The sequence below is a fragment of the Mya arenaria genome, chromosome 8 (assembly GCF_026914265.1).
Source record: "Mya arenaria isolate MELC-2E11 chromosome 8, ASM2691426v1".
In the NCBI taxonomy this organism is placed as follows: domain Eukaryota; kingdom Metazoa; phylum Mollusca; class Bivalvia; order Myida; family Myidae; genus Mya; species Mya arenaria.
Window position 1 is genome coordinate 20,499,772 of NC_069129.1, and position 19,360 is coordinate 20,519,131.

General features: G+C 35.3%; 1 protein-coding gene across 1 annotated transcript; it reads left to right on the top strand.

Annotated features, from left to right (window-relative positions):
* The first annotated feature begins 2,495 nt into the window (after positions 1-2,495).
* LOC128244859 (tubulin beta-4B chain-like) lies at positions 2,496-4,350 on the top strand. Its single transcript, XM_052962963.1, has 3 exons — positions 2,496-2,642; positions 2,762-3,226; positions 3,395-4,350. Exons 1-3 carry the CDS (start codon positions 2,586-2,588, stop codon positions 4,226-4,228), a joined length of 1,356 nt encoding a protein of 451 aa, XP_052818923.1. The 5' UTR covers positions 2,496-2,585; the 3' UTR covers positions 4,229-4,350.
* The last annotated feature ends 15,010 nt before the right edge of the window (positions 4,351-19,360 follow it).

A 19,360-nucleotide genomic window follows, 5' to 3' on the forward strand; every position in this document is an offset into this window, starting at 1 on the left:
TTAAACAATATCAAAGGACTGAAGGGCCATATTTTAGTGACCATGCTATGTAACGATAACCTGTGGACGAATCACTATGTTGACGCTTTTCCTAGACAGCTTTTCCCATACATAATCAGAATTAGCATATGAATTCCAGCACATGCGTATCGCAAATATACAGTGGATTATGATAATATTTTTCATTTTTAAAATAGACAGTGCATGTCAAACTAAAACCTTTTGATAAACATGTGAATATGACATATATTCTTCAAACCCGCACTCTTTCAGCAATGTTCGTTTTATGGTCGTAATATTTTGGTTCATAAAGATCATTGAAATATCGAATATAAATATTGAATAATCTTTTTTTGCAAAAAGTCATTTTACTGTCAATGCAAATGAATATCTATTAAGACGTCCATTGAAAATTTCTAATTGAAAGTACAGATATGTTAGATAATCTTCGGTCGCTAATACAAACTTAATTAATATACAGTACACCGAGACGCGCCAATTGCTCCATAGTATCTTATTTCTATCGTTATCTATTAACGTTTGAAAAGCAATCTGCATGCTCATCTTTAGAAACTAAGTGATGCTTTAAGTCATTTCATAAGTACTTTGTTTCTATCAATACTGCTATTGGAAACAAGTCTCTGCAACACTAAAAAGCGTTATATGTGAATTAAAATCCCGAGCACATTTAAGCTCCAAAAGGGTTGGAAAAAGGTGAACAAGCCTGGATATGGGAAAGGGACACTTATAAAGACGCACTTTTGCTCCCAAATAAGATTTACCACAATTAATACAATTTTTTTGATGTACCAAAAACGTTGAATAAATGTCAAAAAACAAACAAATAATGGTTCTTGTAAAGGATACTGAGGTTTGATTTAAAAGAAAGGTGCAAAAAATATGGTCTTTCTACCTTATGAGACTCTTGTAGATCACAGTAAATCTTAAGTTCTCACAAATCAATTAATAAATTTGCGTTACACGTCTACACTCTTGTTATCAGTTATTCATATTTTCAAGAAATGCATTATTTAGTAGGTAGTTAAAGGTGTATCACTCAAAATTTATGGTTGTTTTTCTGCATGTATATATTGATTTTAAAGGTGCACACACAACTTACGATACACAAACGAACACCACTAAGAACGACAATTGATTGTTCATTGAAAATACAACTTGGCTCTTTTTTGAAGTGGGTCTTTTTTATCTGGTCAAAACTTCTCGAAAGTTCTTAAGTAGCTTATTCTTGTTCTTGATTATTTCTAAACAAAAACAGATTTCACAGATATCACACAAATTATAACAAATCAAAAATGGTGAGCATGTTTTGAGGGTCTTAAGATTTAAAGAGAAAATTGGGGCCCGTTTAATTAAAATTATGTAAATTATACAATGCAAACATCAGGGACTAAACCAGTAGCCAAACATTTAACGAAGACCACATCTTAGGCTGTACAGAGACTAAACGAGGGACAAACAGCGTCAAAGAACAACACATCCGACTTCACGTGCAACAAAATACCTTTAATAGTAAATGTTGGGGTTATCGCCTTGGTATTGGCACCGAAATAGAAAATATACTTAACATGTTAAGTAGTATCCAACCTAAAATATGTCCAACACTTATCAACAATATCAACATTCAAAATACGAATATTTCACATTTTGAAGAACCAAAGCGTCTGTACTTTTCTTCAATATAGACGGATGGACCTTGCAGAAAACATGAAGAAAAAGTGTTATGACTGACACCTCATTGATAGATGATACGTTTAAGGTACCAGTTGAAAATAATGAGCAGTTTCTTCCGAGCAGTAAAAATTTAAGAAAAACAGTCAAAATTTTGGTCTTAACCCATTAGAAACTTTCTTTCTATCCGAACATATCCCATCCATCCGATGCACTAACAGCTCGATGGACGGGGGACTTGATGCATATTCAACACTTACCTATGTCAATGTTACTTGTTAGGATAGTTTCAAGAGTGTTATTGTATTTATGTCGTAGGCTTGACTTTCGCTGAATAATATATAAAAAAACACACTTAAAGATGCACTCTTACAAATAAGATTTACCACAATTTAAAGAATTGTTTAAATGAACTAAAAAAGATGAATAAATCCCAACATCAATGGTTCTTACGTAGGATACCAAGTTTAGTCTGAAAGAATGGTGCAGAATGCACGGTAATTCTACCTTATGAGACGACAGTTGCTTATAGTAAAACCTTTAGCATTCACTAATCATTTAATATTTTTGCGTTTTCAGCTATTAAATACACGGTTACAGTCTTGTTGTCAGTAATTGATATTTATCCATAGATGTATTATTTAGTAAGTAGTTAAAGGTCAGTCACAATAAATGTTTGGTTTAAATGTGTATGTATTGATTTTGAATAAGAGTGTCTTTTTAAATGAGTGTATCCCCAAAATAAAATCATTTCAGACTTTCGCACTGCGCGGTATGTTATTTAGTCGCCATAGTAATATCGGAATCAACTGTATAAAACCAGGCATCTTTGAGCTAAACGGCACCTCACGGGCTGTATTTACGTGGAAATACTTCTGCTCTCGTAACTTTTCAATATGCGTGAAATTGTCCACATTCAAGCCGGACAGTGCGGAAACCAGATCGGCGCTAAGGTATGTGCTTTGTATTTAATTTAATTTTAATACCATTTAATATCGCATCTTTTCACAACTTCACTTATTTGTCCTTAAATTAACAGTCTATCTACTATGGTACGTCGTTTGTTATTCAGTTCTGGGAGGTGATTTCGGACGAGCATGGTATCGACCCCACTGGCACATACCATGGAGATTCTGACCTCCAGCTGGAGAGAATCAACGTCTATTACAATGAAGCCACTGGTGGCAAGTACGTGCCCCGTGCCGTCCTTGTGGATCTCGAGCCCGGCACCATGGATTCCGTGAGGTCCGGACCGTTTGGACAAGTGTTCCGACCTGACAACTTCGTGTTCGGACAGAGCGGCGCCGGCAACAACTGGGCTAAGGGCCACTACACAGAGGGCGCTGAGCTCGTCGACTCCGTCCTTGACGTTGTACGCAAGGAAGCAGAGAGCTGCGACTGTCTGCAAGGATTCCAGCTGACACATTCCCTCGGCGGCGGCACCGGGTCCGGCATGGGCACTCTGCTCATTAGCAAGATTCGTGAGGAATACCCCGACAGAATCATGATGACTTTCTCTGTCGTACCATCACCAAAGGTGAACTATTTCAAAACATTTCAAGATTTGATAAATGGGTGTTAACATAGATTTTGTCAATTCTAGTTGAATACGATCTTAAATGTACAAATCAAGAAAATAATAAATAATGAAATGTATCCAAGATTTAGCAAAATTTAATGAAGATTGTTTTCGTTTATATTGCAGGTGTCCGATACAGTCGTTGAACCTTACAATGCCACCCTGTCCGTTCACCAGCTGGTCGAGAACACGGACGAAACATACTGCATCGACAACGAAGCTCTCTACGACATCTGCTTCAGGACGCTCAAACTGACCACCCCGACCTATGGTGACCTGAACCATCTCGTCTCTGCCACAATGTCAGGTGTAACCACATGCCTCCGATTCCCCGGTCAGCTGAATGCCGATCTACGTAAACTGGCCGTCAATATGGTGCCCTTCCCCCGTCTCCACTTCTTCTTGACTGGTTTCGCCCCTCTTACCTCTCGTGGCAGTCAGCAGTACCGTGCCCTCACCGTCCCCGAGCTCACTCAGCAGATGTTCGACGCGAAAAACATGATGGCCGCCTGCGACCCGCGTCACGGCAGGTATCTGACTGTAGCCGCCATGTTCCGTGGACGCATGTCGATGAAGGAGGTCGACGAGCAGATGCTGAACGTCCAAAACAAGAACAGCAGCTATTTCGTTGAATGGATTCCAAACAACGTGAAGACAGCTGTCTGCGACATCCCGCCTCGCGGTTTGAAAATGTCCGGTACGTTCGTGGGTAACAGTACTTGCATCCAGGAGCTGTTTAAGCGCATCTCTGAGCAGTTCACCGCCATGTTCCGGCGCAAGGCTTTCCTCCACTGGTACACTGGCGAGGGCATGGACGAGATGGAGTTCACTGAGGCGGAATCGAACATGAACGACCTAGTGTCCGAGTACCAGCAGTATCAGGACGCCACCGCCGAGGAGGAGGGAGAATTCGATGAGGAAGACGAAGACGAACAACATGGAACTAAGGACGAGTACTGAACAAAATCCGAATAAAACATAAACAATAATTCAATTGATGGTCCGCTTTAAATTTATTTTATCTTAAATACACGATTACTGGTAAAGAAAATCCATATTTGATAATAAATACTTTTTCCAAATGTTATGGTTTCTCGTTTTTATAAAATCAATGATTCGTTTTGTAATAAATATGAGGTTTAATATCGAAACAAACAATACTTACATTTATATTTCCACTAGTTTCATCTCCGTGTTATTGTGGTAGCGCCAATAGTTTCTGCGCAGATTACATACATGTTTTATTCAAATGTTTTATTCAAATGTGCGAACTGTATATTCCATTTTGTAGTGTTTATATAGTTGGAAAGCGTGAACATAATTCTTCTTTGTTATAAATTAGGTAAACATTGCCACTGGACAAGCCCCAATAGTTTCATTTGAAACAAAACTGCATTGAGGATCTAACATATATACCAAATACAAATAGTACAGTAGTTTCTGACAAGTTTTGTTTTAATATTTTCTATTTATGAAGGTGAGGAGATTCTGAACAAGCCATATTTTAATGCGACTGATTAATATTGTTTTAAGTTTACGTTTTTAAATCTTTACAGATTCATTGGATGTACTATGTTTGCATTTTAATGTGGTTTAAACATCGAGTGCTTTAAAGGGGCTGTACTCCGTGTATGATGAAATAGCGAAAATTGTCGAAAACTGACATAAACTTGGTATCGATGTGTACAATGCATTGAAACTTATTAACTGAAGTACCACATAGTTTACAAATAATTTATTTTTCGCAGTTTTTTCGTATTTTTCCATTAAAAAAGATTATGTCTACCAAGAAGAATTCATTCCTTACTCGTGATTGGCTAGTCGATGTTATCACGTGATATTACAAAGTCAGGTATATGGCTTAATATTCCATCTGTATAAGGTAAGCCTCCATAGCACAGTGGATACAACACTGGGCTTCAATTTTGGCGACACCGGTTCGAACCCGGACTCCGACTCGGTTTATTTTTTACATTTTGGTATTTTATTAAATAATTGTCCTGAGGTTCGTTACAGAAAAAAAAACTTTTTGGTGCCAATCTGGTGTACAGTCCCTTTAAGCGATGAACATGCAACGAGCGTTACGGAAAATACACATGTCGTTCAATCTCTCAACCTTTGAAAGCAACAAATATTCATTCAAATATTATATCATTAAGGCTTTTGGTTCAGACGCTTCAAGCCATCTTTTATTTCAACGAACCATAGCGTACACTAGTTTCTATGGTGGCTGATTTTTTTCAATTTTAATTGTTTGAATTTTCCGCGTGAATATTTAAAAATATACCAAATTTTATTGTCCGCGAATATTCATAATTTAACGCTCGATTTGATGGAATGCAAAAATGATAATATAACTTACATTTTGGTACATGTAGTTTAGGGTATACCCGGGTTGGCGTTTAAAGGTTGTAGACCACTAATTAAATTTCCTATATGTTTTATAGTGAATTGACCGATAACTATGATTTCGAGTGTTTCACGGCCCCAACACCATATATAGAATGAATGTTCCTCTTATGTACTTAACTTTAAACAGCATTAGAAAAAGAGTAAAGATTTTTCAAATATAAAATTGGTTGAACGTAACAACTATGTATTCGAAAAAGTGCGAAATTCCGCGTAGGAGTCATTCGGAACTCCTCGGCCATTTTCATCGAAACCAACCTCGGATGTATCTGTAGAAGTAAAGTTCGTAAAGTTTTGGATAATGGTATAAAATAATTGTAGTGTTTTAACATGTATTTTCTATCTTAGTTTAAATTAGTTGCCAGCGAAGTGAATACTTGCATAAATAATTAAGAGTCCAAAGCATGAAGCCTTTTAGTTTAACTGCTAAACGCGATCTACTTGCAGCGTAGTAAAAGTGTTTCGATTTTTGACCGTGTAAACCGTCCATATACATCCGAGTTGTTTGCGATGGAGTTTCGAATGCTTACAACCAAGTTGGTGAAACTGTAAGGAATAAAAATAGATCAAGTTGATCCAGCATGTTCTGCATTTTTTAAACCACAAACCATTCAGATTCAAAACATACAAAGATGGATAGTAACTAATGTTCCGATATATGTTAATAAGAAGAAAAACAAATATGAAACCGAGAAGTCATTTCTGATTTGGTGTAATTTGCCCTATATACCACCATTGGAGTCATTCCAGTAGTGAAACTCACATGTGAGCCGAGGGGAGATAGCTGCAAACTTCAATGTTAGTTATCTTCAAACAGTTGAATAAAACTAATTGATATGCAATTCTTTATACATTTCGTAGTATAAAATCATCATACTCGAGAAGGAGAATTATTCCAGCGACCTGTTTCAATGGAAACAATATGTTTATGGTTCTACTAAGTCTACAAAGTAGAACCATAAACATGTGTGATATGTGCGTTTTCTGTTTATTAACATGTATCGGAACATTTGTTACTTTCCATCTTTTAATGTTTTGGAGCTGTATTGTTTGTGGTTTTAAGTAATATAGAAAATGCTGGGTCTACTTGATATAGTTTTATTGCTCACAGTTTAACCACCTTGGTTTAAAGAAACAATTTTGAGGTCAGGTTCAAGCTTTTCCTTAATAAAGACGCTAAAGTATTTGTTTCTTTATTTGAAATTGACATTGATTCTGACTTTGTTTAATCGAATTGATCCACTAAAGTTTGCTTAATGACCATGATTATGTTCTAAGTATCTAAAATGTGCTGATTTTTAAAAATGAAATGAATATTTCGAGCTATCAAGTCTATAGTTAATCGTATTAAACGATTTATATTGTAATTTAGAGTGCACCATTGTCTTTTTTATTAAAGATGTACTATTTCTCCCATGTAAGATGTAACACAGTTAATAGTATTGTTTTAATATTCCAAGAAGGGTGAATAAATGTCGAAAACAATAATTCTTAACGATACCGAGTTTAATTTGAAAGAAATGTGCACAATACACGGTATTCCTACCTTATGAGACTATAGTAGATCACTGTAATTCTTATGCATTCACCAATCATTTAATATTTTTGCGCTTTTTGCTATTAAATACACAGTTACACTCTTGTTTTCAGTAAAAGTTCATCAGTCAAAATAGATGTTTGTTAGACATGTGAATGTATTGATTTTGAATAAGAGTGTACCTTTAATGCACTAAAAATTATTTATTTCAAAAGCTAATCATTGTAGTAGAGTGCTAGAACGTACAGTGAGCCATATAGGTATCAGTTGAGTATCATAACTTATTTTGAAGTGTTTTATGTCTATCGTATGGTGGCCCATTACTGCCGTAAGATAACCTGATAAAGATAGCGAATCGTTTCGTCTTAACCACCTAATTTCCGCGATCATTTTCTAGCTATCTAGTTGAAAATCGCGAAACTGTTTTGATAAGTTAAATGGCATACGACTAAAACCGGGATTAAAAGTGCCCAGAAATCCCACTTTATTACCTTTTCATGCTGTACAACCCTAACCATTTATCTAGTTATGGTTCGAATTCCACTTCATAAGTGACGTGCAAACTTTGGTTGCCTTGATTAGATTCCTGTTACAACTTATCTATAAATGCATTTCTGGCTTCTTCTAGCAGTAACTGGTTATCTAGTTATGATTTGCGATTCCACTTAGTAAGTAACATTATAACTGTTTCACTTAATAAGATTCGTGGTTAACACTGGACAATTTACGAACGTTATCGAGTTACCGCTAGAAAGGCGGTGGCATTGCAATGGCATGTAGAACAAGTATCAAAATGTCAAAACTTTCTAGCGGTTCAAATTAATGTTTTGAATATGGACTTTGGCGACTGATTCTTAAGAATATTACACTACATGTTATTGGTGTATACAGGCCTCCATCAGCTTCAACTTACGGCCAGTTCGTTGTAGACTTTTTTGATTTTATGGAACAAACCATGCCAAAATATTCAAACTTGTTAATAACGGGAGATTTCAATCTACATTTAAATGATGACAGCAATGCGGTAACTGATTTCAAAAACTCTCTTTTTGCTATGGGACTAGAGCAACACGTCGACTTCAGTACCAATACTGGTGGAAACTGCTTAGACCTGCTCATTACGGAAACAGTGAATGGTGTTGAGGTTCATTCATGTAAACCGGGTCCATATATCTCTGATCATTGTGTAGTAAAGACAGTTCTTAGAATCAAAAAAGAAAGCATAACAAGCAAAACTGTATCCAGTAGGAACTTTCGGGAAATTAACCCATCAACTTTCTCAAATGACCTCGGCAAAATTGATATAGACGAAACTGGTATAAATGATTTTGTTGACAAATTTGAACAAGAGATCACACAAGTATTAAACTGCCATGCACCACTTATTGAAAAAACTAAAATATGTAGAAAACCTAAACCATGGTTTAATGAACATATACAGTCTCTCAAACAGCAGACCAGAAAGTTAGAGAGACTATGGCGCAAATACCGCGAAACTCAACAGTTTGAAGCATTTAAAACATCAAGAAACAAATATAATTGTGAAATTAACAATGAGAAGACCAGAGTTTTGACCGAAAGGGTAATTAATGCAAAAGGTGACTCAAAGAAACTATACTCCTTGGTGTCTGAGTTGACAGGAACTAAGTCCGACAATCCTATGCCACCAAGTGAATCTGACACTGTTCTTGCTGAAAATTTCGCTGACTTTTTCATAAACAAAATTGATAAAATACGCAATTCGCTGAAAAACTATGCTAGTTTCCAACCACAATGTAAGGATGTTCCGCATATTGAACATTTTGAAGAGTTAAACCAAAATGAAATAAATAAGCTTATATGCGAACTCAACACAACATCATCTGAATTAGATGTTCTGCCAACACACATCTTAAAGCAATACCTTAGTAACCTATTGCCAACTATTACAACATTAGTAAATTTATCTCTTAAACACGGTGTATTTCCGGTCAAATATAAACAGGCTATCGTGAGACCTCTTCTTAAGAAAACTGGACTTGATCTAGAACTTGCTAACTACAGACCAGTAAGTAATCTATCATTTCTATCAAAACTTGTTCAAAACAGTTCTGCTAAGACTCAACGCACACGCAGACAAACACAACCTTTTACCAAAACATCAGTCAGCATACAGGCGACATCATTCTTGTGAATCGGCACTTCTGCGACTTGGCAATGATATTCTTGGTGGAATGGAAAGACAAGAAGTCACCGCCTTGATTGCTATTGATCTTAGTGCTGCCTTTGATACTGTTGATCACACCATTTTGGTAGACGTACTTCATAATCAGTATGGAATGTGTGGTACTGCGTTGAATTGGCTAGAGTCGTATCTAAGACCACGGAATTGTAGAGTTAGTGTTAATACATCTCTATCATCACCCCGTCCATTAGAATGTAGCGTTACCCAAGGAAGCTGTTTGGGTCCCTGGCTATATCTAACCAATGCCGGTACTCTGTTTGATGTCATTCCTCCGTCGATTTCGGTGTACGGGTTCGCTGATGATCATATCGCCCACAAATGCTTTAGTCCAGCGTCTCCAATACATGAACAGCAAAATATTCACGAACTAGAAACATGTGCAGTTACGATCAACAAGTGGATGAACGCAAACAAACTAAAAATGAACACTTCCAAAACAGAATTCATTATGTTTGGCAGTAAGGCTCAACTAAATAAATGTGTCACTACAAATATAGATATTGCTGGTGATGCTGTACACCGAGAAAGCTGCATTAGATACTTAGGTGCCTATCTTGACGAAACCTTATCCTTTAAGGAACACGTGAAGCGTAAATGCCGCACTGCAATGTTGAACTTTTTCAGGGTGAAGTGTATACGAAAATATTTAACCAGAGCTGCAACCGAAATCCTTTTACTTTCACTTGTTATCTCTCATTTGGACTACTGTAACCTTATATTGTATGGTATTTCTGAGATAGAGTTAACCAAAATGCAGCGCATCCAAAATATGTGCGCAAAATTAGTTCTTAACCGAGGCAATTATGACGGGGCCAAGCAAGCTCTCTTTGATCTGCACTGGCTGCCAATAAAGACTAGAATCAACTTCAAGATATTGACAGTTATGTTCAACTGTGGCACTGGTAGGGCTCCTGCTTAATTGACTGAGTTATTGTCTGAGAGTGTAAGTCGTAGACAAGGATTAAGATCAGCTAGTGACCCTGGTATCAAGTATGATGTACCATTTAACAAGAGAACAAGGTTTAACGATAGAAGTTTTTGCACAATCGGACCAAAACTATGGAATAGTCTGACATTGTATATCAAGCAGTCAGTGTCTATTGATGTGTTCAAGAAAAACCTCAAAACTCACTATTTTACACAGTTTTATGACTTGTTTTAAAACCGACTCCGATAAGAAATGTCTGATATTATATTTGATTTTTTAGAGTCTTAGAGTTTGTTTATTTTTCATTTTTTATCGGTTGCTTTGACCAATTATGTTTTTACTTCATGTACATATATTACTACTTTAGTCAATTACAATCTAATGAATGTTGCAAGTTTTAATATATTATTGTTTAACTGCTTTATATTGTCTTATATCAAAATATGTTCAAATATTATGTTGGATTTATAGAGTATGCATGTATTGTACAACGCCATTGAATATTATGTATAAAAATAGGCGTTTAATCAAATAAACACGTTTAACGTTTAACGTTTATCTTACGGCAGTTATATGCCACCATACTTTCGCTTTATCCATCCAAATAATGTATATTTGCCTACTGTCTGGGTTAAATGGGAGGGCTGAGATTAGAATAAACCTTTTAAGCAAAAGATAATGTTTAATACATTCCGGTTGGCATATTCATGAAAAAGATATATGTTGCAATAATGTACATTATTTTGTGTAACCATGTTTTCAAGATTGAATGAGTTGTGTTTGCCTAAGCACCCAAAATTGCTTACATTGATAAGTATCCACATTTCCAAAAATGAATAAAAAGATATAAGAACAGTTTAAAATAAATCATACTAAATAAAAAAATACGGATTTGCATATTGATAAACAGTGTTTTTTGCTGACAGAGAACATAATCACATTCCCCAACAGCATAACATTAGGAACTTCTCGGTGTCATCATTTCAGCCACTAGCTCTGGTAGAAAGCATAAAATAACATTGTCACTCCTTAGGTTCTTGATTTTATAACCAAATATTGCATGCACATTTTGGTCACACATGTTACAGTTGATTAAACTTAACAGAATCACTATCTCAGCATTGTTCTCCAAAGTGAAGTCAATGGCAAAAGCATGTAAGCCATCACTACGGTATAGGTTGCGTAATCTACAAGTACATATAATCACAACTAACATAACAAAAAAAAAGATGCATAGCACCAATAAAAATAGAAGAAAAAATGCAAGTAGATCACCAAAAAAGGTATTTACTTCAATGATAACTTGTTAAGTATACATGTTTTCGAAAGACATTATTGTTAGTCAAAACTTATCTAATTTTACAACGAATGTAAAACAAGCTATTGCAACATATATTAATCACTCTCTTTGGCACGATGTTTCGCAAGAGTGTGGGGTAAACCGGAGTACCAGGAGAAAACCCACTAGTCCGGCTTGGTGACCACAAACCAAACTCACATGCGCCCAGGCCGGGAATCGAACCCAAGTCGGGTAAGTGAGAAGCGAGTGCGCTAACAACTGCGCTAACCGAACAATCAATGCTAAACATAATTGTTGATAATATTGTTATAATTTTATTTGCTTTCTGAACACACTTAACTGTTATGTGTAAAATAAACTTTAAAACAATTTATTATAAATATCATCGGAGTTATGTAATCATAGAAAGGCAATCTCTATTGTAAAGCTCAAGTTTAGGGAAACAAAACATTAATGCATTAATTTCCTTGATACATGATAATAAGAAACAATAAACGACGTTGTTTAGATCAAATGTGTTTTTGCTGTTTTTCTTCCTTTCTCCATAAAGAATCTTTTTGTATTAATTTAGTGAATTTTTGTTATTGATATAACTACCGTAATGTTTCTCTCAATGAATTAATATCCGTAATATATGAAATTCAAAACTGTTCTAACTAGCAACATAGGAGTTAAAAAAGATCATAGTCATTAGGTTTATACATTGATCTGCGTCATTTACGAATATGATTTTGTATTATCTATTCGTATATACGTTTTAGACCTTAAGCTCGTTGTTCAACTGAATTGTCTTGTTCACTAACAGTATGTCCAAACAAACTTCAAAGCAAATGTATATGCTTCGGATTCAAGCCTTTACCAACAAGAAGGAGACAATTTTCAAAATAAAAATAAATCGCAAGATGTCGTCAATATTATATACACTTATATTCATAACGATATTTCATGTTTTAAGACTTCTGGAAAATATACGTATATTGGGCACGGTTACATTAAGAAATTTGGAGGATTGGCATAGTCTGCTGAAAGGTCATTTTGTTATCAAAGAAATCCACAAGTTGAGCAGCATTAAGGGAACATGTCAGAATCTTGGATGTCCTTAATTGTCTTAACTATCTCTCAGTTATAAGAAACATATTTTATGTTTAATATGTATATAGAAAAAAGCGTTAATAATCTGCTGTTGATGAGTGTAGATTGTCGGAGATCATGGCGGATAGCAACGGGCAGCTGATAAATCCCGCCTAATTTGGATGCTGATTGGTCAGTCTGGTATAGACCTGTTAGTTTGACTGGCATGTCAATTCAACGGGAATAAAACGAGTATCCATTATGAGGGAGTAATATGGAATTTATTCTTTTGACATTTGCAAAACAGCAATTTAGCTAAATGTTAGTTTTTTAATAAAAAAATAAGTGCGTATGAGATTGAGAAACTTATACAAAATTGTTAAAGTACCTTGTAACCTTTATCTATTCGGGGAGACGCCGTATTAAAAAACAAAATTTAAAGCTGCACTCTCACAGATTGAACGTTTTGACAACTTTTTTATTTTTTGTCTTGGAACGAGCCAATTTTTGCGAAACTCCATGGAAAACAGTGATATAAGACTGCTGACAAAACATTAGATTGCAGATCTTTATATTTAAGGTCAAAATGAATGTTTTATGCATTTTTCTTAAACCGTTAGTACACCATAAAACATTGTTTTTCGAACAGAAATATACAAATTTGCGATCTAATATTTGGTCAGCAATCTTTTATCATTGGTTTGCAGATATTTACGCAAATATTTGCTTTTTCCAATATTTGTTTTTAAAAAGTTGTAAAAACAGTAAATTTATGAGAGTGCAGCTTTAAACAAAAACAACATTATTCAGGACCGTTATAATTTGAAACTTCTTTATCAATTAAAGCATAATATTTCTAAAACACACTGTACTTCACATTTTATCGTGCAACGTGGAAAATATCGAAATCGTTTGTCTGCAAATCATAAACTTGTCCCTAGGTTACAGCTACATTTTGGTCAATATCATATATAGTCCTGGGCGCCGACTAATGTAAAATTGCATCAACAGCAAAGTAAATGTCCGCAATAATCTGCCAGTAGGTCGAATGGTTTCCTCTAGAATATATTCGTAGTCTACAATTGATACACATAAACAAAATCGTTTTCCCCGCCAACATAGAGAAGCCGATCCACAGCATTATAGTCAATTGCCACAACGGGGAAATCCAAAGGCTCTGACAACACGCTGGAAACGTGACCACTTCGGTAGACCCGGTAAACATTCTTGTTCGTCCAACTTGCAACCAGGAGGGAATCTTCAAGCACTCGTATATTCTGTGGGGACTTCAGCAGCTCTGAGTGTGCAAATAGTTGTACTGTGCCATCATGCTTGATTTCAACAATAGACTTATATCCTGAAACAAACAATGATCCAGTGGTTTTGTCGACAGTTGAAAATGAATCAGAATAATGATATGGAGAAATGAGCGATTCACCATCTGAATTTTTTGTTGGCAACAAGTCTTTGTTTACGATTCTGTATAGCTTTCCGTCAAGGGTATGCTCAGTCAGCTGTAACGGATTTCCTCCAATGACTTTTAAACATTGGTTGTAATGTTCTATTGTACGACATGTGGATATATTTTCAATTGCGCTCCTGCTTTTCAATTTCAACGTTACGGTATTCTTTTGTGCCTGAAGATGAACAATTTTACTATTTTTAGACATAAATATTCGGTTAAGCACAGATACAGTATTGTGATCTCCAACACTCAGCTGCACAAATTCACCATCTGCTTTCGTTCTTGACATAACTGCACCTCTGTCAGTGTCAATCAGGCTTATTATGCTGCAGTTTTTGTAAGCAACAACCACATGAGTTTTATTCAAACAAATTATAACACTTATTTTGGTTTCTTGACTTTTGTCTGAATTGTTTACGTTTATCCTTTTCAACAAAAAGGGTGGTGTTGTAATGTTGATAAGGGACGTTGCTAAATGTTTGACATTGACAACCCTGTATCGAGTAATCTGGCTTTTACTAATGGAGGCACGGATATACTCGTCCATAACTGGCAACTGATACTTTGTTGATTGCATAAATAGCAACCAATTCATATTCTGATCAACCGTTTTGAAATCATTCACATCTGACAGCCATTCATCAAGCTGTGTAATTGTACTCTCACATGCAGAAATAACCGAAGCCAAGTAAGCGCTGTCCGCTGCTTTCATTCCACCCAATTTGTTGGTAACAAAACGAATGCTATTTTCATAACAACAATTTACATCACTGAGGTTTGACAATGCTCGTTGTTTTTCGCACTCCCATTTCTTTTTAAAGCTTTACATATATTCACAAAATGACTCAAATTCTTCTTTTTTAAACCTGCTGATATTTTTCAAGTCTTTGCAAGCCACATGTCCAATACTGAGACACCTATCGCAACAAAACTGTCTATGCGTTTCACAATAAGAAACAACAACATTCCTATCGTGGATCTGGCAGACCAATGGTGAAATATCATCTTTCCTGTCGCTTTTATTTTCTTTAACTGAGTCAGGTACCTCATCTGTACTACACAACTGGTGCTTTCTCATTGGGCGGGGTCTGCAGTGGCTGTAAAAACACGTTTCGCATAAATAGTCTCTACAATCCAGGCAATATCCCTTTGCCTTCAAATATTTTCCTTCTTCATTGCAGGGTTCACACACTTCTTCATGTTTTTCTTCTTTTGCTTCGTTTTCCATAAGCTCAGAACTTAACAATAAATGCTGACATTCCGCCATATTTTTCTCCAACTTTCGATATACGTTCTGAACGGTTTAAATGAGTAACTTGATAACACTGAGACATTGATTTTAGAAACCGATTTTTTTTAACAGTCCTGAGCAAATGAGATCGAAACTGATCAATATCTAATAACGTTAATGAGATTCAGATCAGTCGTTATCATCCGAGTGACAGACTTTGTTATCCGTAGGAGTTGTCCTTTCGATAAAACATATGCTCAAACGACAATAACATAATGATTAAGCACACTGCACTAGACTCAACTGGAGGACCGTTAAAATGCTTACGGAAGAAAATATATTCTAGGGACTTTTTATTTACGCAACTCAATGCGACTTCAATATCGGGAGAACTACTTAAATTACAATCGATAGTAGTTAGTTCCCTATGATCAAAACAGGGAACCTCAATTTTGAGTCAGAAAATTGACAAAAATAACAATTTGATTTTAAAAAAGGATGCATATGTTTATATAAAGACAATTCAAAAATAAACACAACTTATCGTTTATAATGGACTTATATGCTCTGAACGAGATACATATATTAAATAACATAATAAATGCATGCATTATCAAACAAACGAAAAGAAATATGGCATGATAAATGCATAGGAAAATATACTAATGATATGATGAGATATACAATTGCAAACAGAAAGATAACACAATATCGCAAAATAAATGCATTTGTAAAGAAAATGTTTATGCCAAAATAAAGAGAGACTAAATGCTTTTGCGAACAAGCAAAATGTTACGTTGTCAAGATAAACTTATTTGCAAGCAACGACTTGAAAAAGGTTTTCCATCATAATTACAAATAAAAGGTGGTGAAAATAGAACTTGTACGATATCTACTTATTATAACATGTGTATCGACATTATCTTAAAAGCAAACAATTTATCATATAAATATGCAATCAATGATATATCATTAACGATCACAGAATCATTATATTCATCGTTTGAAATATTGCTAACTTATGCTTACATGCAAGTTATAATTGAAAACAAATTTTTGAACTTGGAAAATGGTTTTTAATCCAATATTAATCCACATTTGTTTTACACATTCGACCTTTCAAGTATTTGTATTCATGCCCGGTTCAAATAAAAAAAGTTGGCGCATTAGCTGTTGTTATTAGGAACATAACTGCATAAATATTTTTTTATTGATTTATTTTTGTAAAATGTGTTACCATTCTGTAACGACAACAACCGCCAAACTTCTATTCACTCATGAATTGATTTCATTTAATGAGTCATTTAGAAACTCGCGCATGCGCTCTGATTTACGTTAATGCATTTTCGGGTTTTCCTGTTGAAAACTATATTATGTTTTGTTCTAAACGATTAGTCGGCAGCGTTTTATACCTGGCATGCCAACTCAATCATTAAGACGACCCAAAATAAAGTAACTATTACGTATTACAGCAGTTTCTAACATGTTTCGTTCCCGTTTATTAATTCGATTTGAAAATGAATGCGGACTGTTTCTAAACGAATTTTATTTCAATGCGATGGTAAAAGCTTTCTTTCATGCACATAAGGTGTACGTTTTCAAGTCATAAAAGATTCATACAGCATATCATGTTTGCATTTTAATGTGGTTCAAACATTCAGCGATGAACATAATACATGTACAAGCGTACCGGAAATTACTCCCTTGTCGTTCAATATATCAAAAGGTACTCTTTGATAGATACAGACATTCCAATATAATTTCAATACCATGTTGTCGCTTTATCCGTCCAAATAATACGGAAGGGTGAGATTAAAATAAAACATTTAAGCAATTGTTTATGTTATGTCACATTCAGGTTATCATGATCATAAAAGATATATGTTGCAATAACGAACATCATCTTGTGTAACCATGTTTTAAGATCCAATTGAGTTGTGTATTGTCTAAGAATCCCAAATCGCTTACATAAATGTGCAAGTATTCACACGTTCAAAAATGAATAGAAATATAAGAACAGTTTGAAAACAATCATAGTAAAATCGTACTATATTTAAAATAGGATTTGCATTTTAATAAAAAATATTGTTTCTTTGCTGACAATGAACATAATCACATTTCCCAATAATCAATAACATATCATTAAGAACTACTCGGTGTCATCATTTTAGGCACTAGCTCTAGTAGAAAACATATTTAACATTGTTATTCCTTCGTTCCTTTATTTTAAAACCAAAACTGTGATGCACATTTTGGTCACACAAGTTACAATGAATTAAACTTAACATAATCACTATATCTGCATTTTTCTCCAAAATCGAAGTAAAAGGCGAATCCATGTATGTCACATAGTTGACCACTCTGGCATATTGTACGTAACCTACAAACGAACTTAATGACAACCAACATACTAAAACATCGAATCGACAGCAAAGTCGATGTCCATAATAAGTCTGACAATACGTCGACTAGGTTTTCTCTAAAAATGTTCGTAGTCTACAATTGATACACATGAACAAAATCGTTTTCCCCGCCAACATAGAGAAGCTTGTCCACAGCATTATAGTCAATTGCCACAACGGGAAAATTCAGAGGCTCTGGCAACACGCTGCACACGTGACCACTTCGATAGACGCGGTAAACATTCTTTTTTATCCAACTTGCAACCAGGAGTGAATCTTCAAGCACTCTTATGTTCTGTGGGTCGTTCAGCAGCTCTGAGTGTGCAAATAGTTGTACTGTGCCATCATGCTTGATTTCAACAATAGATTTACGTCCTGGAACGAACAATGAGCCAGTGGTTTTGTCAACAGTTGAAACAGAATCAGAATAAGGAGAAATGAGCGATTCACCATCTGAATTTTTAGTTTGCAAAAGGTCTTTGTTCACGAGTCTGTATAGATTTCCGTCAAGGGTATGCTCAGTCAGCTGTAACGGTTCTCCTCCAATGACTTTTAAACATTGGTTGTAATAATCCATTGTGCGATAATGATATCCTTCATGCATTTTACTCATGCCTTTCAATTTTAACGTTTTATTTGGTACCTGGAGATAAAAAAATTTAGACCTCCATCTGTCCTTAAGCACAAATACATACTTGTGGTCGCCAATACTCATCTGCACAGGTGTGTCAGCTATTTTATGTCTTGATGTAACTGTATCTATGTCAGTGTCAATCAGACTTAACATGTTGCAGTTTTTGTCAGCAACAACCACACGAGTTTGATTCAGACAAATGATATCGACTATTTTGGCTTCTTTACTTTGGTCTGAATTATTGTTCACGTTTATTCTTTTCAACAAAAAGGGCGGTGTTGTAATGGTGATAAGAGAAGTTGCTAAATGGTTAACATTGGCAGCCCTGTATCGAGTAATCTGGCTTTTACTAATGGATTCACGGATATACTCGTCCATAACTGGCAACTGATACTTTGTTGATTGCATAAATAGCAACCAATTCATATTCTGATCAACCGTTTTGAAATTCTCCACATCTGACAGCCATTCATCAAGTTGTTTAATTGTACTCTCACATGCAGAAATAACCGAAGCCAAGTAAGCGCTGTCCGCTGCTTTCATTCCACCCAATTTGTTGGTTACAAAACGAATGGTATTTTCATAACAACAATTTACATCACTGAGGTTTGACAATGCTCGTTGTTTTTCGCACTCCCATTTCTTTTTAAAGCATTTCATAGATTTACAAAATGACTCGAATTCTTCTTTTTTAAACCTAGTGATATTTTTCAAGTCTTTGCAAGCCACATGTCCAATACTGAGACACCTCTCGCAACAAAACTGTCTATGTGATTCACAATAAGAAACCACAACATTCCTATCGTGGATCTGGCAGACCAATGGTGAAATATCATCTTTCCTGTCACTTTTATGTTCTTTAACTGAGTCATGTACCTCATCTGTACTACA

Coding starts and splice junctions, on each gene's coding strand:
- LOC128244859 (XM_052962963.1), top strand. CDS start 2,586: ATGCGTGAAATTGTCCACATTCAAGCCGGACAGTGCGGAAACCAGATC. Junction 2,643..2,761: donor GAAACCAGATCGGCGCTAAG/GTATGTGCTTTG, acceptor TTTGTTATTCAG/TTCTGGGAGGTGATTTCGGA. Junction 3,227..3,394: donor CTGTCGTACCATCACCAAAG/GTGAACTATTTC, acceptor TTTATATTGCAG/GTGTCCGATACAGTCGTTGA.